The sequence below is a fragment of the Scardinius erythrophthalmus genome, assembly GCF_964197995.2.
Source record: "Scardinius erythrophthalmus genome assembly, chromosome: 6".
NCBI classification, from domain to species: domain Eukaryota; kingdom Metazoa; phylum Chordata; class Actinopteri; order Cypriniformes; family Leuciscidae; genus Scardinius; species Scardinius erythrophthalmus.
This window is the reverse complement of record NC_138226.1, coordinates 26,933,892-26,957,869: the sequence shown is the minus strand read 5'-3', so window position 1 is coordinate 26,957,869 and position 23,978 is coordinate 26,933,892. Positions and strand designations below refer to the sequence as shown.

The window sequence follows — 23,978 nt, the reverse complement described above, 5'->3', positions numbered from 1 at the left end:
CAAAGATGGCTGTTAAAAAATAAATCTGCATTGTTCATCTTTCTGATATTTAATTTTTTTTAAATGCAAAAATCTTACCTTTTATTGAAGTAAAATAATTGAAAGTGGGGGGGAAATCACTTTCCGTGCCGTTTGAAGTTCTAGTCGTGTCAGTTACTTTTCAAATGTTCTATGGACAGATGAAACAAAAAGAGCTTTTTGGCAGAAAACACTTGATATGGGTTTGGTTAGGGATAAAAAAAAGTACCCCATGTGTAAAATGAAATACTCTGCTGTATCTTTAATGCCGTGAGCCTAATTTTCTGCCAGGACATCTTGTTCAGATACATGGCATCATGGATTCGATCAAATACCAACAGATAAAAAAAAGCAAACCCTGACAACTAGAAATCTTATAACGGGCCATGTTTGGATCTTCCAACAGGACAGTGATCCAAAAACAAACATCAAAATCAAAACAAAAATGGATCACTGAGCACAAAACCAAGCATCTGCAATGGCCATCCCAGTCCCCAGACCTGAACCCTATAGAAAATGAGTGGGCTGAACTGAAGAGAAGAAGTGCCAACATGGATCTGGGAATCTGAAGGATCTGGAGAGATTCTGTATGGAGGAACGGTCTCTGATCTCTTGTCAGGTGTTCTCCAAACTCATCAGGCATTATAGGAGAAGACTCAGAGCTGTTATCTTGGAAAAAGGAGGTTGCAAAAAGGATTTAATAAAAGGGGGCAAATAATTGTTCCCAACGTGTTTTGGAGAAAAACGTTTATTTCATAATGTGATTTTCCCCCCACTTTCAATTGTTTTACTTCAATGGAAGGTTAGATTTTTGCTAATTTTTTGAATAAAATATCAAAAGGATTAACAATGCAGATTTATTTTTTACAGCCATCTTTGATCATATTTACCAAGGGGGCAAATAATTCTGACCAGCACTTATCATTTCCAAATGTATGCGGTCTATCCAAAAATGTGTTATATTCCATAATTTTTTTTTAAAATCGGCATACAAGTCAATGTTGATTGCACAAAAAAAACAAAACAAATATATAACAAAAAAAGGAAACAAATGATTTATTTTCGATTGTATTCGTTCAATACAAAAAGTACCGGTATACATCATTCCAACTGTGGTATTATGGTGGTAATTTGGCATATTTGTTATATATACATTTTATATTTGGTATAAAAGTCAATACTGACATCACTAAATATATAGAATTTAAAATATATATTATTTTTGTATTGAATGTATTCAGTTAATACAAAAAAATGACCATGGTATCCATAGTTTGGTAATTTGCCATTTCAAATGTGGTAATTGTAAAAAACAGAAATGAAAAATCCTGAAAGTGTCTCTTAAAGTAGATCATATTCATTTTTATTTTTAAACAATATTTATTTTGTTGTGTTTATATAGATTTTATGATACACTACAAATCACAAGTCACTTTAGTACGTTGAATTTATTGGCCTAAGTTGGTATTTTCAAAAGCAAGCCTGAAGTAATTTGATTTATTCTTTACAGCTACATCATTTAACATTTAACATAAAAGAACAGACATCTAATTGGTGTCCGAAAATTAACAGGTGATATGATGTCTCAATACATATACAAACTATTGGATGGAATTCATGGAAATAAATAAAATGTGTAATTGGAAAGGAAACAATCAATAAATGAATACTCAAACAACATTTTCACAAGAAAACAATGGTTAAACCTGAGAAACAATGAGCAACATATCACATGGGAGACAATTCTATAGTTGTACATGTATGTGTCTGCACACGTGTGAGTGATTAAAACATACCATCCTTTTCTATTCATGAGCACCCAGGGTGCTTTTGCTTGAGTCTGAACCTGAATTTGTTTTTCTCATTTCTACATTCACTGTGTTCTGTTGTGCTGTTAACCAGAAGATGTTAACCAGTGTTGCAAGAGAATGTGGCCTCATTGCTCACAGTATACTTCTCCCTTTTATTTTGTTTCATTACCAAAGTGTTGGTACCTATTTTCTGTGCATACATTCATACTTCACATGGAGGGAATGCAAGCAGCTCACAAGAGAAGGTTTTAGAAGGCAAACAGTATTGAGATGAATGACTGCTGAATGTTCAAGTTTTCCTTCAGAATTTACAAAACCAATAGTGGTTCATCAAGACCACACTGCTTAACATCAACAAACCAATAACTTGAGTACAATTCTTTGGATTCAATTTCAGTATGAAAATGTCCTCAGATCCTCCTTTTCAACTGTATACACAGACTCAACCTTGCACTTGTTAACTCTTCCTCCATGTTTTTATAATGTTTTTTTTGTTTAGTCCATAGTCTTATCACTCCATGCCATGGATTTCCTCTTGGCCAGCTCCATCCAGGATGGTTGGGCACTGTCCCGAACAGACTGCAGAGGAGATGATGATGGAGACGATGAAGGTGATGATGATTGTGGCACTGGTTTCTGCTGCCATTTATCCTCTCTGTCTGTTTGCCTCAAGGGAACAGAAGAGACTGATGCTTCTAGAAATATCAACACCAAGTATGAGCATATAACTGAATTGTAGCGATCATGTAAAACTCATATTGTATCTCACACTTACGCATTGGCATACTTGGGTCGAATCCTGTGCTTGTACCTGAGACTTTTGAGATCGGTCTGAGAGGAATTGTTGATTGAGATGGGCTTCGGGACTCTGATGTGGCTTGCTGCTCACCCGTCTATTGAAATAAGTAAAAAGGAGATCTGAAACTATTCACAAAACAGAATATACACAACTGTACTAGATATTGTGATTTTTTTTGTTGTTGCCATGCCTGGGTCCGTCCTCATAACAGATTCATACTTGGCGGAAGAGGTTTGAAAATGATCTTGTCGCCATCGATGCCACTGGAGATCACAGGCCAGAGGGAGAGGAAACATTATCTTCTTCTACAGTGCCATAGTACTACTAGGGGTTGAATGTTGCCGATGCTTTCAAAGCATTAGAGTAACATTTTCAGCCTGCTAGGAATGTTGTAGTCAAAGTCAAACGCAATATTCAGACAACACAATTCAGACAACGTGCTCATTCAGCGATCGAATGGACGAGATGATACGGGATCAATAAGAGGAGAAAGCATCCTCAGCACGCATTTGCAAGCAACTCTTGCTACAGTTACAGTTAACAGTGAAGAACGCAATGCTGTTAGCCGGTCAAACAGAGATGCGGCAGGATGTGTACAAGATTAAACCCGCTCCGCATGGTGCGCCATGATGTAATCGGAAATACCACGGAAAATCAGCGAGTAAAACGCAATCACTGTCTACTGCACAGTCCAATCGTAGTTGCTTCCGTTGTGGGCCTAGCTCTCCCTTTGCCAAAGCTCAAAATTGCCCTGTAGCAAGTGCTTTGTCCATCAGGTAAAAATAAGAGAGTCAGCACAGCCTGTATAGCCTTCCCTTATCAGGTAGAAATTCAGTTTCCAGAGAACTACACCATTTACAGGCATCATCGAGCATGCGGGCGTCGCCTTGGCCTTGGCACTGGCAGCTTTTCAAAAAATCATACAATACTGAGTCCAGAACTACCTGGATGATGTGAATGTGCATGGACGCACTGCATCCCAGCATGATCGCAACCTGCAGGCTGTTTTAACAACACAATGGCATGCAGGACTCACATTGAATCAAGCGAAATGCAGGTTCAGTTGCTCAAGCCTTCCTTACTTGGTACACACTCTTACTGCTCAAGGCCTGCTACCCAACCACTGTCACATTCAGGCTAGGATAGCACCAGCCCCTACAGATCCAGCCAAAATACGCTAATTCTTAGGACTGGCATCCTGATATTTGCAGTTGGTGCCAAACTACTCTTTAGAGGTGAAGGCACTGAGGGCATGGTTAAAGAAAGTCAAGTCATGGACGCATAGAAAAGCTTTGAGAAATTGAAGTAGCTCATTGTGAACAACCCAGCTCTGGCAATCTTTGATCTGGCACTTCATACTTTTGTAACCTGTGATGCTTCGGACTATGGAATAGGGGCTGTGGTAACGCAGATTGATGCTAAGGGTTCTGAGGTACCATAGCATTTCCGCCCTGCTCTCTCACAGCAGCAGAGCGGAAGTATGCCATAGTAGAGAAAGAAACTCCAGCCTACATCTGGGCTGTGGAGCGGTGGCAAACCTTTTGGTGATGCCGTAGGTTCAACCTTCTTACGGATCATCAAGCAGTAACTACTCTGTTGGTATCTAAAGGTATGGGCCGTGCTGGAATGCGCATTACGAGATGGGCCCTGTCCCAAATGGCACCATAAACACTTGCGTCTTCTTATGAGTCCGCACTTTCGTGACGTTATGCCGCTTAGACTGTGGGGAAGAAGTTCTGAAATCTAAAATGACAAATGGGACATCCTATGGACTCGTATACTTCACGGACACGCGCACGCGGCAGCCATTGTAAGTACACAAGACCGAAAATGCACATTAAAGTGTGCCATTTGAGACAGGGCCATGGTCTGCACGCCTGCTCTGCTTCAACTATGAAGTGTTGTACACACCAGGATCTGAAAGTCACAGCACACTGCCTCTCACGCTTACCCTTGCCCGCCTCGCCTGTGAGGGTTCTGAGTCTGCCATCAAACCTGATATGGTGGCACTACTTTCTGCTGAACCCTTTGCTCTGTTGTGCTGCTTGCCCTGAACTAACAGCACTATGGTAGCAACTACTTACAGGCTGGCCTAAAAACAAGAAAAACCTTCCACCTGAGCTGGCATCATACTTTCATGTCAGGGATGAACTTGCAGTACCAGACAACCTGGTTTTAGAGGTCCATACTGCTTGGTGGTGCCCATATCCCTGTATCCATGGGAAAAGTTTGGACTAGACATTGTCGGCCTATTCGAGTTAGGGACCTGGGATTGCAGGAGGTATACACTCACTTTAGTTGACTATCACAGCAAGTGGCCAGAAATAGCTTTTACCTGCAATGTAACTACTGATACTGTCACTGACTTTCTTGCTATAACATTTAGCCATTTTGGCAACCCTATGGATATTGTGACTGACAATTGTGTACAATTTACATCCCTTGCCTTTACTGATTATTTTCTTGCAAACAGGAATATAAAACATGTCCGTGCCTCCCTCTACTTCCCTCAAGCTAATAAGGCTGTGGAGTGCATGAACCTTGTCCTGAAATATTGTGTTTAAACGGCAAGCTTGGAGGGTAAGCCCTGGAAAACTTCTGTGACTTCTGAAACTTCTGAAAACCTAATGCCACCACAGGTGTTGCTCCCAGTGAACTGATGCTCTACTGAATCCTCTACTGATGCAACAGTGCAAGCTCGTGTCCACGCCCGCCAGTCTCAAGTCAAAACATACACTCACATCAAATGTGCAGTGAAGCCATCTGTGTTAACAGAGTAGAGATAACATGTTTCCATCATGTGAAACCAATGTACGTGATTGAATCAGTTTACTCTCTGGCTTATATATGACTGAAAAAATCGAGTGTGTTTGGAGATATAATACTGTATATGATACCTTGGTTGCAACAGTTGTTTGAGTCTCCCAGCGCTGCACCAGTGAGGTCTTGTTTCCTAATCCTGCTGCCCACACTGGTCTGCCATCCTCATGCCCGGTCCCCTTGCCTTGAGGCACAGAGGCCCTCTCAGCTTTCCCTGAGATTACGGTGGGCTCTCCCCCCTCATTCTGAGGCTGATCCTTTGACACAGTATTGGCAGACTGTTGGGAGACTAGGTGGGATGTTAACTTAGGGCTTGATGACAAATGTGGGTAACCTGGGGGAGGTGTGGGACGCAGTATTGCCTGTGTGGGGGTCTGTGATGCTGCTCGCAGTGGTGATGACTGTGGTGCACATGCTTGTGCACATGCCGTGAGTACGGCTTGAGTGGTGGATTGTACGTTTGATGTACATGTAACTGTAGACTGAGTTGGTTTTGTTGTTGAATTACAAATTTGAGCTTTGGACTGAAACTGGACTTCTCTGGTACTTTCTATTTGAGATTGACTAGTGGTTGTCTGAGTTGAATTAGTTGAAGTTTGGCTTGTTGATGCTGTAGTGTGAGGTTGCTTTGGAGTGAACTGTGTGGTAGATTGTGTGGATCTTCCAGATGGCTGTGCAGATGGCAGTTGTTTTGTTTCTGTAGGTCTCAAAGGAGGTTGTGTAGCTGTCGGCTGGCTTGTAATGTTCTGAGCGATTCTTGGATTGGCTTGAATTGGTGAAGTGGATGTTTGCATTTGTGGTTGTGTTGTGGTCAAGGTTGCTGGTCGTGATTGCAAGCTAGGAAACTCAGGCAGTCTACTGGTAAAAAGCTGTTGCAGACTTCTGGTCTTCTCTCTGGCCATCTCCATCCAGGACACCTCTGAAGCCGTAGATGTTGGTGTGTTCTCCTGAGAGGACACTGCTGTAGTCTCTTCTCGAGGCAGGACTGTACCTTCTTTTGGGGGTGAAGGTACAATCTTAGTGTCTTTGCTGGCTGATGGTAAGGGCTGAGGAGGTTCTGAAAATACATAAGAATATCTATTTATCAGAATGCCATGCAGCTTATTTCAGTCGAAACCACCCATTTGCATGGAAAGAGGTGATCTAACCAAAATGGGTAACATGGGTGAATGTTAAATTAGGTAAGACTCTCAAACAAAGCTAAAGATTCTATAGGTGCATCCCAATTTTTTTTTTAATTGTTTAATTTGAATATACACAAGGAGAGACTATAGAGTGGTGCAGGTATGACATCACTTTGTAGGCCAAAACGCGGAAGCGAGTTAGCATTTTAGCACTTCCGGTTCCATCATCCTGAAGTCAATGGGTTTTTTTTAATGGGGTTTTGGTTAAATGGCTGAAATAAGGTCTGTGGTGAACACAAGCTCAAGGCACTTTCACGTTTTATTCTACAACATAAAATACATCAATATTACCCCACTCGAGATTTTTTTAAGCTGTTACGTGTCTTGAAAAAGGCAGTTGCTAACAAGTGGCTAAATGGGGCTACAGAGGCTGTCGGGGACATTAAACGTCATTACACTGAACAGGTAAACTCAGTCCGCTTTTACAGGCTCATTTAGCTAATAACTGTGCTCTTATAAACTATTCTAACTCATACGTTCTGGAAAAAATGTTTTTAAATAAAGACTGAAATAATTGTCGGAAGTTTAGTGATGGTGACGTTTAATTCGTGCGACGTGGGGTAGTTTTTGACTGCATTTAGGCTTAAAAAAAAAATGTATGTTCATCTGTGTAAATTATCTTGATGGACAAAAAGTGCAAGTATCATAAACTTTTGTTGATCACAGAGCTTTTTTTAACGATGATCCAAAAGCCTATGGGAAATCCTATTGGGTTTTCGTCCAGGGAACCAGTGTGATGCTAACTGCCGGTTGGCCTACAAAGTAACGTCATACCTGCACTACTCTATTATAATTCCCGTTTCATGCCGACTTAAAAAAAAAAATACTATATCCAACAAGGATAGGTTCCATAAATGGTTTTCACACACACCCGCTTCCATTGATGTGACCATTAGTGTATCCTGACTGCAAAAATAAGGACTCTTATGAGCTGATATGTTTCAGTGTATCAAAAACACAGCTTCCAATTAAATCAGTGCAGTTACTCATTGTACTAAGAGTAGTTAATGATTCAAATTGTGCATTCTGTTAATTTTGTGAATTGGTAAGTTTTGTCGTAATGCCATGCCTCCTAATGATATCTCCTTAGGGTAGCATGTACAGGGTGAAAAGCAACGGTCCTAGTACTGAGCCTTGCGGTATTCCTTACAGAACTTGAGATATATTTGACATTTCTTCATTTAGTGCTGATAATGGTCAGATAAATATGATTTAAACCATCCCAATGCAATTCCACTTATGCCAACATAGTTTCATAGTCTATTCAAAAGAATGTTGTGGTCGACAGTATCAAATGCAGCACTTAGATCCAGTAACACTAATAGAAAGATACAGCCACAATCGGATGATAAGAGCAAGTCATTTGTAACTCTAATGAGAGCAGTCTTAGTGTGATACAGTCTAAATCTTGACTGGAAATCATCACAGATAGCCTACCATTTATTTCTAAAAAGGAACAAAGTTGTGAGGATCCTGCCTTTTCTAGAATTTTTGACAGAAAGGGTAGATTCAAGATCAGCCTGTAATTGACTAATTTCCTGTGCTTTTTACTCCAGGTAGGGGCCAACTTACACCTCTTTTAATATTTGACATTTTGTGCTATAACAACTAAATTAGCTAATGTTTTTATTTATTTCCTATAATAGCACATCATCCTATACATCTTGTATAGTTCTTTTCCAAAATATTTACAAAATTAAATATGTTACCTCAATCTTTATAGTTTAGGACAATTATTGGATTGTAATGAAGCATTAAGAAACCAGAATCCTTAAATTATTTACGACTCCCTAGCTATTTTTGTAATAATCATGTATCACTACTCACTGTGCTGTTTTGCTTATCGCTACTCTTTTTGAATAATATTAAAATTGACATATCATTAATAAGGAATAAAGATAATACAGACTTTATTGGTTTAATGATTTAGTAAAGTCATTTGTCAGTTTGATCAGAAGAGGTATAACTTGAACATAGATGTATGAGCACAATCTGCCATTTGTTTACTCAGTTGAGTAACCACTATCAGTGTAATTACAGACAGAGTCAGATGGGCACAGTTAAACATTTGAACAAAGCAGCTTTCTAAATGCTTTGACTCAGACAAGCACACCGACTGATTCCTGGTATGACCTGGAACATCATCCTCATAAGATATGTAGCTGTTCACATTTGTTGTAATTGCAAACTAAGTAGTTCAGAGGATTAATCTTAAAGCACCATGGAAAACCACAAAAAGAAACTCACCAGCATGTCTGAGAAAGCCAGCTCTCTCTTTGTCTCTACAGAAACCCCTGGGTGGTGAACTGGAGGACTGAACTGAGGTTGAGGACTCATCGGTTTGGAGAAAAGGGTCTTTGAGTTTAGCATGGAGTCTTAGGCTGGTGTGTTGATCTTCAGCTTTTATGTAGCTGGTTGAATCAGACTGTGAGGCCAGAGGTGGAGTCAGCAAATTGACTTCAACACTGTGGCATTTTGCCTTGTCTTCTGATTGAGATTTGTCTAAACGAAATTTTAGCGAAAGAGAGGTAGAGCGAAGCTTCACTCCAAATGCATTTGTAGTCTCCCTCTCTATTCCCGCCGTCATGTCTTCCATCACATCCTCAAATGCCTCTTTTGCCAACTCCTCTACTTCTTCCTCAGTAGCTTCTACACCAATCTCCTGTATCTTGTTGTCCTGACTCCCCTCTTTTATTGGTATCACTGGATCAAAGTCTGTTTTGTCTTCCTTCTTTGATGCTGGTGGTAAGTTAGCATATGGGTCTTTTATTTTTTTCTCAACTTGTGAACTTACCTGCCGCTCTATCTTGAAATTTAAAGAAGGTTTAGTAGGTTCAGTAGCTTCTTTGCTCAGTCCAGCTTGCCCAACTACTCCAGTGAAGCTTGCAGTTCTCGGCCGCTCTTGATTCTTGTCTGAGGAGACATTGAACTGGAATGATCCAGACACAGTTCTCTGGTGCTTTATGGATTCAGTTTGAGAGTGATCTTCCTGACTAACAGCCAACACTGTGCTGACTGGCTGAGGAGTCTTGGACTCTTGTTTTTCATCTGTAGATGGTACAGTTCGCCGCAAAGATGATGGTCTTAGATTTACTCCACAAAACACGTTGCCTGGAGCATAAGTAGAGGCCAGACGATTTTCTATATTTACTACATTCTGAACATTATATTTGCTCAATGTGTCCATCTTGTTTTGTATTAGCATAGCTTTAGACTTCTCATCTTTCACAAGACTCGGTTCTGGTGTGGTAGTCACATTTGGTCTTACAGTTGGGCTTACAGTTGACACAAGGTTACTTTGGCTGTTCTTGAGAAGTTTGGAGCTATTGAGCATCTCACTTATTTCTCCTTTTCCCTTTCTATCAATTGGCACCACTGGGATTGGCAGTTTGGCTACTGGTGACTCAACTGGAGTCATATCTCTTAGGCTAGGGCTCGGAGGTGATGTGGACAGGATTTTTCTCTCAAGCTCAGGCTCAGCAGAAACTTGTCTACTATCTCCAGCAGTCTGCAGAGATATTAAAGGTGAAACTGGAAAACTCTTGATTTGTGAAGCCATAAACTTCCCCCCTGGGCGCAAGACCTGAGAGGAATAAGAGTGAGCTCGAGGTATCTCTTTTACGAGAGCCAGCCCTTCCTCTTCCTCCCTCGTAGTCAATGAACAGTCCAGATTGTTCAAACTCTCAGATCGTGCTCTGCTTCCAGTCTGCATAGGAAATACGGGGTGAGAGGAAACAATTGGTAAATATCTTTAGGAAAATCTATTAAATATGACCTGTTATATGGAAAAGAAAAACCCATTAGTGCTGTAAGGATAAGTTGTAAAACTCAGAAATGAGACAGTATTTTTGCACTTCTGGTTCCATCATCCTGAAGACAATGGGTTTTTGGATAAGGTCTGTGTTTAATACAAGCTTGTGGTATGTTCAAGTTTTGTTCTCTGACAAAAAATACATCAGTAATACTAGTCGTGATTTTTTTAAGTTTTCAAAAAAATGTCTTGAAAAAAAAAGTGGCTAATGGGATGTTAAACAGGTTATCGGGGTATCAGGTTATACATTAAACGTCGTTATGGCTTTTACAACCTAGCTGTGTTTATAATCAAGCTCTTGCGAACTATTTTAATTCAAACGTTACAACTTTTCAAATAATGCTCGAAAGACTTGAAGTCTGATGCTGTGGTGTATTTCCTAACTTTAGCTTTTTACTACTGCCGATTACATTTAGGCTTCAAAATTCAATGTAAAAGTGCTGTTCATTTAAAGATTATCGTTATGAACAAAATGTGTGAGAATCATAAACCTTTGATGGTCACAGAGCTTATTTTCTACAATAATTAAAAAGCCAATGGAAAAATCCTGTTGGGTTTGTCAAGGGAACCAGGGTAATGCCTACAAAAATACATCATCACTGCAACAGCGCTTTACTGAAATAGATAATTGGTTTAGAAAGAGCCATGAAAAATACTCACTGTAGTGATTACCCTCTTGTTCTTGGCACTGGCCCTTTGGTTCTTAGGTTTCAGGGACATACGGTGACGGGCAGCAGAGTTGTCCAGGAGGGAAGTGAACTGTGGAGGGGTGCTGAAGTCAACCCCTGAGCCAGGGGCAAGTGGGGAAAGGGGTGCAGGGCTGATAGGACGAGGAGAGAGAGGCTGTGAAGAGGCCTGGAAGGGGAAGAGAAGCACACAATTAAACATTAGACAATATTTTAGACCAAATAAATCATTCACATTTAGGCCATGAAATAGATGAATGAATGACAGGCATAATGTCAACACAGAGGGGAAATGGCGAGGGACATAAAAATGCAAACACAAAGACATGGAAGTTTACATCATATTTAGACTGGAATGAGGATAAGTATCCACACTTGTATCCACACAAAATGGATAATAGGTTTAATCACAAACTTATGCAGATGTCTGATCAATGATTGTTTAGTCAGAAAGGCCAAAGCTGTGCAGATTTATAACCATTTACACAGATACATACATATATTACAATACACTACATCAAAATAAAGATCTGGATACTGCTGCTATATTACAGTACAAGCACCTTGTTCGATATGCTGATGTACAGTCCTTCACCACGGGACACTTCAGGGGGGCTACGAGGAAAGCCGTCATCTTCCGAACTTCCACCTAAGTCTTCACGACGTTTAATGGGCAACAGAAGGGAGGGAGGGCCTAAATGCATCTTCTGCTGCTGGAGTGTCATCTGTTCAACCGAAAAAATGACCTTTCAACTTCATTGTATTCATAAATGAATAAAAACTATTTGAAACACTTCTATCACATTGATGTGTGTTTAAAAAGTGTGCGATAATTAAGCTTGAAAAAACGTTCCCGAGTTGTGCATGTACTCACCCGAAGAACTTGAATTTTGCCATGAATGTTCTCTTGAGACAGAATTCTTATCGGTTCAGTGTCTGAATGACTGTGCTCTGCCTGAAAAATGCTGTCATGTGAAAATGCCCGAGATCCCAGCATGCCTTTGGAGCAGCTTTGAAGAAAAGATGCAAGAAGCAAAGAGGAACTTATTGGGGAAATAATATAATTTTAAAATAATATACTTAAGTAGGAACTGAATGTAATGTTTTTTGGCACTTAATTTCATGTTAATTGCAAATAAAGGAAATATATTGTAGTTTAAATTTATATTAAATTCAATTAGCTTTTTCTTTGACCCACTAAAGTAGGCACTTTTTTACATAATTACCGTTGTCTTTGAAATATGGTTAAAGTGTCCTGCAGAATGTACTGACAAGCATTTGGTAAACTAAAATGTACTTAAATTTCATTCTATTGAAACTTTTAAGTCATGTATTTAAATACATTTGTAATTACACATTTGTAATGATGAATGATGCAATTAAGTAGATTTAAAATATATTAACTTTGATTGTAATATCAAATAAAAAAACAACAGTTAAAATAAATAAAGTACATAAAGTGTGCTAGTATGTTAGTAAACATCAAAATAAGTGTACTTCTTTAAAGCACAACAAAAGAGTATTAAACCATGATTTAAAATGTATTTTAAAGTTAAACTTTTAAAAGTGCAGTCAACCATCTTTAAGTACACTTAAGAGGCCTTTTATTTCATTAATATTCTGTTATCTGCAAAAACAGTTTTTAGAAAAAACATACTTTAAAGATTTGAAGTAAACTACAAATGCACATTCGATAAAATAAGCACACAAGGGATCATCAAATCATGCAGAGCTTTAAGTGGTTTCAAAGTGACACCATGCATATGTGAGTGTTCTTAAGTCATGCTGAACACTTACTCTGAATCTTCCACACCCCATGTGATATCACTTTCAGACTGGCTCTGCTTCATAGCACCGTCTTCCTCTTTCCTCCTTATCTTCCCAAACAGGCGTGACTTAAAAGACTTTAACCTAGACTTTTTCCTTCCTAAACATCAAACATATCATCCCTTTATCTTATTTTTCTTTATTGCAGTAAGCTCGGTGAAATAAAAGAGACAAACATATGCTGATTTATTCATTTTTAGAACAGTCTTCTGACCTGTTAAGTCATCACTGGCTTCTCCCTCTGGGTCTCCTGAAGCCTCCGGAACATTCATCTTTACCGGTACAGCTGTTAATGAGGACAGTTACACAGAAATCAGATAAGATAGAATGAGGAGGAGTGAAAAAGAAATTGGGAAATCGTCAGTTGGAATTGTCAAAGGAAATGTTCTAGTCAAGAATGGTAAAAGAATAGAAAATTACAGTTTGATAATTATTAACTATTAACTGTTTTTCTTACATTCACAACAAACTAAGAGACTTGTTCTTCAAAGGAGAACAGCAGAAGAGTATGAAATGCGAAATACTTGAGAAACGTTATATCTCTGATGTGGCAACGAGGCTAAATTCTCTCTGCCTGCGATATGTATCTGATAAGAGAATGCTTTTCTCAACCCAGAGACCAAAGGTTTATTTTGCAGTCATATATTCCATGACTAGTGCTTTCATCTGCACTATACCGACAATTATGTGTTACTTTAGAACACTGTTAAAATATAAAAATATTAAGCAGCACAACTGCTTTTAAAATAAATAATAATGTTTCTTCAGCAGCAAATCAATATATTAGAATAATTTCTGAAGGATCATGTGACAGTATATACTATTGAACAGTAAATGTATGAATCACATGAAGCATATTATGAAAAGCATACTGCTTTAAGTCAGTGGTCAGTAACCTTAGGCAAGTGCCCTACCATTAGCACTCAGGCAAGATTCATATTATTTATTTAGTTAGTGGTAATCTTTCCTCATTGTCAAACAGTCATTTTTATTTAGAAACCGTGCTACTGTACTGAACCGTGCAGCACGGACAAGAAAAATTAAAACAGTCACTTCATGTCAAAAATGTTTCCAACCCCTCTGAGTTCCTCCAGGAACCAGTTGTCTTGATCACATGGAAATGAACTGAAATGTGTGAGACTGTGTCCTTATTTTGGACAATGTGCGTCACACTTATTTCACTCTTATGTGCGTCTGTATCCTTTATTATGACAACAAACCTTTCTTATCACTGACCATGCCTTGATAATGCAGATATGCACTAACAGAAAAAAAACATGCAAAGTTCACCGAGTCCTTCCCTTAATCTGACATCTGCTGTCTATTGTAAAAAAAAAAAAAAAAACTCGGTATGTACAGTATGTGATCAATTGTTAAAATTAGGGATTCACCGATATGAACATTTTGGCCGATACGATAACCGGTAATTCTTTATAACTGAAAGCCGATAACTGATATTATATACATTTTGCGAGGCTGATTACAAAAACAAAAGTCTCACTATTAAAAGCCATTTCCCAAGAACACAAGTTTTCATTATAATTTTATGTAGCCTATTTGCAGACATGTTGCACTGAACTGTATTTTCCTCTTTTTTTTAAAGTGATCACAATCATATTTCAAGCTATTCATCCAAACCATCATGGTGAACAGTGTACACCTGAAGTGTCTTAGCTGAAAGAAATAATCTATTATTTATCGACTTTAATATATCGGCCAAATTTTCTTATCAGGCCGATAATGATAACGTTAAATATGAACATATATCAGGTGATACCGATATGGCGGTCGATATATTGTGCATCCCTAGTCAACATGTGCCATTTTTCCTTAGTGGAAGCAGTCACTGCCTTATCAAAAAGTAGCATCCAGATCACATGGAATATGAAGATAAGCTTTGCTGGAAGACATTTCATTGAGATCACTGTTAGAATTCCCTGAGCACTAATCCTACAACTACAGAATAATCTTAAACTGTTCGCAGTGGCAGAAAGGGGACCAAAAACTAACCTTGTTACATTGGTTCAAATGTTTGGGGTAAGATTTAAGATTTTAAAGCCACACTGTGTAATTTTTTAAGTTGATTCTTAGCAAAAAACACTTTGTTCTTTCAAAATGATGTGCTCATTAATGTGTAATTACTTATACCAACTAATCAAGTATTCTCGTAAGCGTAGAATCTGCCATTTAGAATACATACGAGCGAGTCGCTCGAATGGCGGCACCCATGTTGCGCCTCCATCTTGAAAATACATTAGCCAAAGAGGGAAATACCTGGAAATTCAAGCTTCGCCTTTCGCGTTTTGACACTCAGTGGCACCGTGACGAATGCGAGGGGGAGATTACTCACGACTGCCGGCAGATTTGAAATAATACGGCCACCGTAGGAGTTAAAACGCCCTCGGAATGGGAGGGGCTAGAAAGTAATATTCAGTTGGTAGTCATAAACAATTTCACCGCTAGATGGGAGAAAATCCTACACAGTGTAGCTTTAATGTTTTTGAAAAAAGTCTCTTATGCTCAAGTCTAAATTAATTTGATAAAAATTGAAATATTAATACAATTTAAAATAACTGTTTTCTTTTATGTAATTCTATTAAAATGTATTGTATTTCTGTTATGGCACAGCTGAATTTTCAGCATCATTACTCCAGTATTCAGTGTCACATGTCACAAAAATCATTCTAATATGCTCATCTGGTGCATTAGAAACATTTCTAATTATCAATGTTGAAAACAGTTCATATTTCTGTGGAAACTGCAATACATCCCCCCCCCCCCATTTTTAACTTCTTTAAAAATAAATCTTACTGACACCAAACTTTTGAAATTAGTGTACATTAATACTAATGATTGACTTTACTGTTTAAGTATTTCATATTTTATATTCAGAATAATAGCTATGAACGATGATATACTGTGATTGCCCTAGACAACAAAGCATAATACTTCAAATAATATTAAGCAAGAAAAAAATACTTACTTTGTCAGTGAGAATCCTTCTTTTTCCTCTTTTCTGTGTTATTTAGCTTTTGTTCTTGTTTTTAACGGAAACACATGTCCTTACATCCAATGAACCATGACAGTTCTTCCCCAGTCACAAACATGCAAGAGAGATGGAGGAACTTGGAGCAAGAGCAAAATCCAGATAGGAACTGGCAGAAGAGAAAGCAAGGAAGAGGTAAAGGACAAGCAGGCTCTGACAAAGAGCAGCATCGATGTTTGTTAATCAGGAGTTGGAAACACACTGACTGTCAAACTGTTACATTTCCAATACATGCTTTTCCTGCACGCTTAAGCCCTTTACAAAACACTAAACAGATTTGGAGCAGCGCTGGCCGAATGCAGAGCTGATGAAGACAACATAACACACCACCAGCACTAGACCAGCAAGAGAGAGAGTGTGTGTGCTGTTAGAATAAGCATAAGAAAGCTATTTGGTCAAAAATGAACAGAGTCAGTCAGGCCTACTGCAGGTAGCCAGAGCATCACGTCTGATATACCTCTTGTGTTTGTAAATGATAAGAGAATGTTGAAAATATCACTAAGACAACGAACAACTGTCATCTAGCTGTGTGATACATTTGCATCAACACGTCAGAGTAGTTCAGTTTTTGTATGCAAATCATTTAAACAATGTCACATTCCATTTAAAGGTTGCTAAGCAAAAAATTGATATGGTAGTTTATATATATATATACACACTACCATATCATTTGTTAATTATTTTAAGAAATGAATCCCTTTACGCATTCGATTGATCAAAAAGTGACAGTAAAAACATGCATAATGTTACAAAAGATTCCCATTTTAAATAAATAGAGTTCTTTTAAACAGAATCGTGCAAAAATGTATCACAGTAAAAAATATTGTGGAAATAATAGTTAACTTAAAATATATCAGTTCTGTGAACTTGAAAGAAAAAGAAAGTGCTAAATACTCATAAAAGTTAATTTGACTGAACTAATTAGTTTAATTTAAGTTTGTCCAACTCAAACCAATTAATTATTTTGAGCGTTAGGGTTTACAGTGCTGAGATCATAAGCATGTTTAAAATTGTACAGTTAGGTAATAGAGTGGAGTTAAGCAGATGATGTGCTTCATTTTCTTGTGAAGACTGACAACGACAGGAGCTCTCAACTCCCTCCTGCGTGTTACTATAAGTAACTGTGAAAGTAGGCTACAACCTATTTGAAACGTTTAAAAGGTGAGATAAAGAAATGACAGACAATTGGCTGTCAAAAAAAAAAAAAAAGTACTCGGCCCATTATTCTCATCTGCATGTACGTCTTCATCATTGACTTTCTAACCCTAAAAATTGTGACACTCTCATTTAACTACCCATTATCTCAGGATTGAACGTTTTGTATCCGGCACTCTGCAAAACACAGAGCAGCTTTGCCCCAGATACAGGCATAAATCTGTGTCAGGATCCAGAGTTGGCCACAAATCCCTCTCCTTTTCTCCTACTGGACAAAAGTCAGCGCAGCATCTGGGTGACTTTCAGCCAGCCTACATTATGCGTCTGGCCTTTAATATAATCCATCTGTCAATTTACATTTTTATATTCAGATATGCATATTGAGGAGGATGCAAACGTAATCTGCACGTGTCTCATTTAAACATTTTACTGCTGCTGAAGCGACACTTCATTTGCTCCAATTATTGCAGGACAAGGAAATATATTACCGTTGTATGCTAAATTGTTTCAGACATTTATAGCCAGTTTGAATTTATATTTTACTTTTCATTTCATCTTAATCAGCAGGGTGGTCTATGCCGCAAATATTCTACATAACATACTTTGGACATATTTAAAGCACATTGCACACTGGTTAGTGTACGTGCTAGCCTACATTTTATGTGTGTGTCTGTATATTTATATACAGTAAATAACTAAGGTTTTGAGTCAGTCACACAAACGCTTTTTTCCTCCAGCAGAGGTTTTGAATGTTGGTTTCAAACTCCTATCTCTAAAATTCTAATATTTTTAGTGAATTTAGTCTTCCAACTAAAATAACAAAATATTCATGTTTTTGTAATAGCAGCTGGGTAAGTGAACTGAATTAAACCACGCTAGCATTCAGACAACACAGTCAGGAGGAAGAATCATGAAGAATTTAGGGTATTTTTCATGAATGTCAGGGCAAGTTGTCATGTGTTTTTAATTTTATGCAATTTATTCATTATAAATGATGTTATTGTTTTGTTGGTCAAAATATTGGTTTTATATTTTGTAAACATTTTGAATATTATATTGTTGTCTTGTTTAAATGTTGCATTTACATTTTCATTGTGACAAAAAACTCTCCCAAATAATTTAAAGTTGTTGTTTTTTATATATGTATAATATTATTTACACATGCGGCATGTAGTCAAATCATCATCATCATCATCATCTTCATCATCAGGGTTAATCTCACAAAACCTCTGAAGAACATGTCCATGGTCATAAATTTCACTTCAAAATCATATTTTTTACCACTATTAAGATTAGTAGCAGTGTGACAATTTTATGACAATTAAGCACATGACTTTCCCAAGAAAAATAAGATAGAAGTGTTTACATATACAATATCATTTTTTAAATTCATTACTAAAACACAACAAAAACGTATATATACAGTATGTAGGCTATATATATATATATATATATATAGGTTAACATTGTATTACAGTACAATAGTGCTTAATTCTCATGAAAATAATGTCTTAATTAAAAAAATAAAAAATAAAATCTTAATATGTCCTGGATGTTTCATGAGATTCACCCATCATGATCATCACCACTCCAGTATGTCCCAATGAGAGGTGAATAGTGTTATTTAGAGACAACGCTCTATATTTTTCATGAACTGAGATGAGGAGCACATATCGAGTCGAGATTAAGGGCGATTATAGATTTAATCTCCTCCTGCAGGGAATTCATGCGTTTTTCATTGTAACTAATGGATTCGAATATGACAGGCAAAAAGAAGCATCTCAGGCAAACAAGTCCAAGCAAACAAATAGCCTCCAACACAACACCTTCTTCTTTAGATTTACAGTTATTAAAATCAACATAATCAGTCAACAACAGTCCTTATCCTTCACAAACAGCAATGCGTTATAGTTTGAATGTCCCATATACAGTGGCCCATTTAATATTACTTTAAACTCAAAAAGCCATAAAATACAGTATAGGATATCGTTTGTAAAATTACTGTGCACGTCACAATAGCATATATTAAGTAAGTTTCAATCAAACAAAACTAAACAAAAATTTACAGTAACCACTATAACTATATCTAAAATCAAAATGAACACGACAACTAACATTACTGTCCTAAAACTTAATATAAATCTAAATATAATAGCGTAAACTCACATGCTGACGTAAATCATGGAGAAAGTGAAGTCGAGGTGATCTCTGGCATTCACTTGCTCTTTAACTGAGCCGGTGGAGGAAAAACACCGTCATATCAAGCGACACATGACGTTGAGCACAAGGTGAAATATAAGGCGAATCATTCGCTTTTACAAGATGACTGAAAGTTCACCCATTAAACACAGGATGGCGCTGCTGTTGTACAGAATACATACATATTTAATCGAAATCAGCATAGTCAGTAAAAACAACAGCCCTTTACAAAACATTTTAATTTAGGACACATACTGGTGACGAACATATTTTACACAGTACACTAACTTATTTACAACTGAACTTTGGTTTTTACCATAATTACAAGAGGCACTAGATAATAAACACCAATATCAGTGTGTAGAATGATTAAAAACACCAGAATAAAGTAACGAAGCAAGTAGGTCTCAGGAGCCTATGTATATTCCCCTGCAATACATATCAGCACATTATAAAAAAGGCAATAAAAACGTGTTCTTCCGCATAATTAAAAAGCAAAAGGCACATTTCCAGACGTGCAGGTAGGTGTGTGAGGACTGCATTTGAAATGAAGTCCCATAAATATGGCAGGCAGTGGAGAAGCTTTACAGGCAAGCATTTTAAGATGAAGTCTTCTTAGTGTGTTTAGTATGAAAAACGTCCACAGTGGTCTCATGACACTCTCTCAAATCATAATCACAGTATCCTAAAGAGAAGCGACCCTTAAAAAAAAGAGCATTTTTATATGTTCATGTATCTATTATGCAAGCACTCACAAATAGAGAACATTTCAGAGGTATAAATGCTTAATGAATGGTACCTTTGGTTTCTTGAAGTAGTCGAGTCCCCTGCCGATCTTAATTATCCAACCATTATTAAACCTGAGGAAACAAAATGAATATATACATTATACAGACAATGTTAAGACATTATGTCCCAGTGTGTTTACTGTGATATACAGTCAATGAGAATGATGTACCTGATCTCCCTGTCATGAATAGTAGATGAGTACTGAATGTCCAGACAGATATTTTGACACTGCAGCGACTGCTTTATTTCTGCCAGGGCACTGGTTTGTGGAGCGGAGCGGTCCTTAAAAAACCCTCATGATTAAGCCAATGTATGTCAACTTATACCACTGATGAACAAAATGATAAAACTTTACCTCATCCAGTGAGGTCAGAAGGTGAATCGTCTTTACTTGACATGGAGATTTCAGCAGCATTTCACAGAAACGAAGAAAATTATACAACTGCAAAGCAAAACATTTGTAATGCGTTTCACTCTATAATACAGTTATTTAGTATCTCAGCATTTTACTGACTCCTGAATCTAGAGCATCACTGTAGTCTCTACCTGATGGACATGCCGTACATAGGGGTCCTCCACCCAGACTTCAGTCAGTCCGTCTCTGATGTATGGTTTAAAGAGGGACTCATAGCTGAAACCAGTGGAACTGTCAGCTATCTTTATCTGCTCATGGTATTTGCCCTCTGACAGATGAGATGACAATGAGAAAAATGAATAGTAAGGTTAACTAGAATGTACATTTCCTGAAGAAAATGTGAGTGGTGCTTGCAGTGGCAAAACTCGCACTGCTGTTTTGACACTGCTGGTTGCTAGGGTATCCTGGGTGGTTGGTAAGGTGTTTTGGGTGGTTGCTATGCAGTTGCTTGGGTGTTTTGGGTGGTTGCTAGGGTGTTGCTAGGCAGTTGCTAAGGTGTTATGGGTGGTTGCTATGGTGTTCAATCAATTAGATGCCACAGAGCCACAAATATGATCATCCACACTCTAAAATTGAAAAGGCAGCTATATATTTTCGACACCCAATTTATACTGTTAAAAAGTAATATCTTAAATATGTGTTAAGTATTCGTTGGCATTAAATTATTTAAATTAAAATGGTATTTTTTTTTAATCAAATGTTTTTATTTTCATACATATTTTTACACAGTTTTTTTTTTTACTTTTCCACAGACAAAAACTTTTTACACTGTTTTTATATAAATTTTATTTCAACTTTACAGTTTTTATATAAACTTTTTTCTGGAGTTTCAAAGTCATCATTTGATCACAGGATTTTCCAAGAGAAATTATTTTTTTAACGGTCCACCTGGAAACAAAACCCCTCATGGAAGAATAAAAGTATGTGAAGTATATGAAGTTCACAAAATGCGTCCAAGACTTTTACGATGGTCTGCTATTGTAGGAACATTGATGTTACATTTTGACGCCCCTGAACATGATGCGGCACAAAACGAACTGTGATTGGTTGCTTTACATGTCAGTCAGACGGCCTCTGGGGGGTCCTTGGCCAATGAAGGCTGCTATAGAGTGGTGCAGGTATGACATCACTTTGTAGGCCAAAACGCGGAAGCGAGTTAGCATTTTAGCACTTCCGGTTCCATCATCCTGAAGTCAATGGGTTTTTTTAATGGGGTTTCGGTTAAATGGCTGAAATAAGGTCTGTGGTGAACACAAGCTCAAGACACTTTCACGTTTTATTCTATGACATAAAATACATCAATATTACCCCACTCGAGATTTTTTGAAGCTGTTACGTGTCTTGAAAAAGGCAGTTGCTAACAAGTGGCTAAATGGGGCTACAGAGGCTGTCGGGGACATTAAACGTCATTACATTGAACAGGTAAACTCAGTCTGCTTTTACAGGCTCATTTGGCTAATAACTGTGCTCTTATAAACTATTCTAACTCATACGTTCTGGAAAAATGTTTTTAAATAAAAACTGAAAGAGTTGTCGGAAGCTTAGTGATGATGACGTTTAATTCGTGGGACCGTGGTGTAGTTCGCTTATAGCCTACCTTTAGCTTTTTACTTCTGGCGACTGCATTTAGACTTCAAAATTCATAAAAGTTGTGTTCATCTGTGATAATATCTTGATGGACAAAACTTGCAAGTATCATAAACTTTTGTTGATCACAGAGCTTGTTTTTAGCGATAATCCAAAAGCCTGTGGGAAAATCCTATTGGGTTTTTGTCAAGGGAACCAGCGTGACGATAACTGCCGATCGGCCTACAAAGTGACGTCATGCACCTCTATGAAGTCCAAACCTTCTGCTGTCAGTCTGAAGGTCTGGCTACTTGAGACTACCCTAGTGTTGATTACGCGAGACGTAATCAGATTACTTCTTCCCCAAGTAACTAGTAAAGTAATGCTTTTTTTTTTTCATTTTCAACAGAATATCTGAGTTACTTTTTCAAACAAGTAGGCCTAAATCAAGTGACTTTGTTTTCCAGTTTATTGACGGACACCTTTCATGTCTTTTAAAAGTAACTTTTCCTAGCACTGACACTAGCACTCTATTGTGGCCCCTGGAGCCCAGTTTAAAATTCCTGGTTTAAACCACTTTCTTTACCCTCTTTCAGTTTGTTCGCATGGTCTTTGATCTGTTCCGCTCGGTCCATGTAGCCCTTGATCTTCTCTCTGTAGTGGACCTTCTTTGAGTCATCTTTAACAGCTAGGAAAACAGTGATTATATTCAGAGTAACATTTAAATCCATCAGCAAAAGAGCACATTTACCATTTCCATACCTTTGAGGGCATCCAACAGGAGCTGGATCCCTTCCTGGTAGCACACCAGAGCCTCCTGAAAGCGTGAGCTGTGATCGAGCTCCACAGCTCTCTTCAGGACAGAGATAGCAGAGCTCTCCATGCCTGGGAGGAAATCATGAGCCATGTTTACTCTCTGTGATGGATGGAGCAACAGAAGAGGCAGCAGTGCTGAAGAATACAGTCCGGCTGACAGTGATTCTTACATGTGCAGTATGTTATTGTGTACGTTAGTCATAGCAAATAGGTCTGCAGTTCTTTATGCCTTTCGAAAAATCATGAGAAGCACAACAGTGTCAACACTATCCAAGAAATTAAAACCTTGAAAACATTCGAATGTTGTGGGCTTTCGTGAAACAATGTTACACTAAATCAATGGAAGCACATTTACTTATTTAAAACGAACTAAAATAATGACGCGTCGATTGTCCTCGAACGCGAAAACAACTTTCTTAGCGAACTAATCAGTTTTTAATCAGAGACTACACTGTGCGTTTCCCGTAGGAACTAAAATGTGAATGCCTACTTACGTGTTTATTATGCTGAGGGACCAACTTCCGTTTCCGTTGACCGCAGATCACTTATAAAAGTCCATATTATTATTAAAAGCCAATAGCATGGTTTAGTCTATTACGTTGTAAATTATCGTTCAATAATTTATTGTCCCGAAATATACTGAAACTATAATAGTAAATGCACATATTTGTTAATTTGTCACAAAATGTACTTGAAACATTTAAATTTAATTTAAATAGTCTAATGCTCATGTTATCATTATTATACCAGCCTATTTAAGCACATCATATGCATTTACATGAATGCATAGGTAGCACTAATGTAGCAAAAATAAATGCACTAAATCCACAAATATTTTGGGGAGAAAATATAAGTTTGAGTAATAATAGAGATGCTAGCAAAATAACAGAAAACATCTATTCTTCTATTGCTGTGTATATCAATTGATTATTAACTTTAACTCACTACTGTTTATTTAGGTTTGGATGTGGTAAGAAGTTGTTGTGCTGTACTATGGTAGTATGGTAGTAGCTCAGTCTGTCTGTATGGTTATCTA

At 37.7% G+C, this 23,978-nt stretch overlaps 2 protein-coding genes across 6 annotated transcripts; both read right to left on the bottom strand.

Moving 5' to 3' along the window:
* Positions 1-2,324: 2,324 nt before the first annotated feature.
* Positions 2,325-13,228, bottom strand: cracdla (cracd like a; the record flags this gene model as incomplete). The annotated part of the gene is made up of 9 exons (XM_081367392.1): positions 2,325-2,524; positions 2,617-2,722; positions 5,526-6,505; positions 8,880-10,338; positions 11,104-11,298; positions 11,693-11,854; positions 12,004-12,139; positions 12,927-13,056; positions 13,171-13,228. 9 exons carry the CDS (start codon positions 13,226-13,228, stop codon positions 2,325-2,327), a joined length of 3,426 nt encoding a protein of 1,141 aa, XP_081223518.1.
* Positions 13,229-18,843: 5,615 nt separating this feature from the next.
* On the bottom strand, positions 18,844-23,480 carry mitd1 (MIT, microtubule interacting and transport, domain containing 1). 5 transcript variants are annotated; one of them, XM_081368047.1, is made up of 8 exons: positions 23,437-23,467; positions 22,889-23,011; positions 22,713-22,814; positions 20,692-20,828; positions 20,501-20,587; positions 20,315-20,427; positions 20,156-20,216; positions 19,518-20,057 (listed from the first exon to the last, which is right to left on the bottom strand). In XM_081368047.1, exons 2-8 carry the CDS (start codon positions 23,007-23,009, stop codon positions 19,956-19,958), a joined length of 723 nt encoding a protein of 240 aa, XP_081224173.1. In that variant the 5' UTR covers positions 23,010-23,011; positions 23,437-23,467; the 3' UTR covers positions 19,518-19,955. The 5 variants fall into 5 exon arrangements, with proteins under 5 accessions (XP_081224172.1, XP_081224173.1, XP_081224174.1 ...); XM_081368048.1 differs by lacking the exon at positions 23,437-23,467 and adding an exon at positions 23,113-23,406; XM_081368050.1 differs by having other exon boundaries at positions 19,524-20,041; positions 23,437-23,480.
* Between the last annotated feature and the right edge of the window lie 498 nt (positions 23,481-23,978).

Bases quoted from the DNA above. Each gene is read 5' to 3' on its own strand.
- mitd1 (XM_081368046.1), bottom strand. From the start codon at position 23,033: ATGGCTCATGATTTCCTCCCAGGCATGGAGAGCTCTGCTATCTCTGTC. The intron at 20,829-22,712 runs GTAAAGAAAGTG...CTCATCTGTCAG, and splicing joins TGCGAACAAACTGAAAGAGG to AGGGCAAATACCATGAGCAG. The intron at 20,217-20,314 runs GTACATCATTCT...TTGTTTCCTCAG, and splicing joins ATTCATGACAGGGAGATCAG to GTTTAATAATGGTTGGATAA.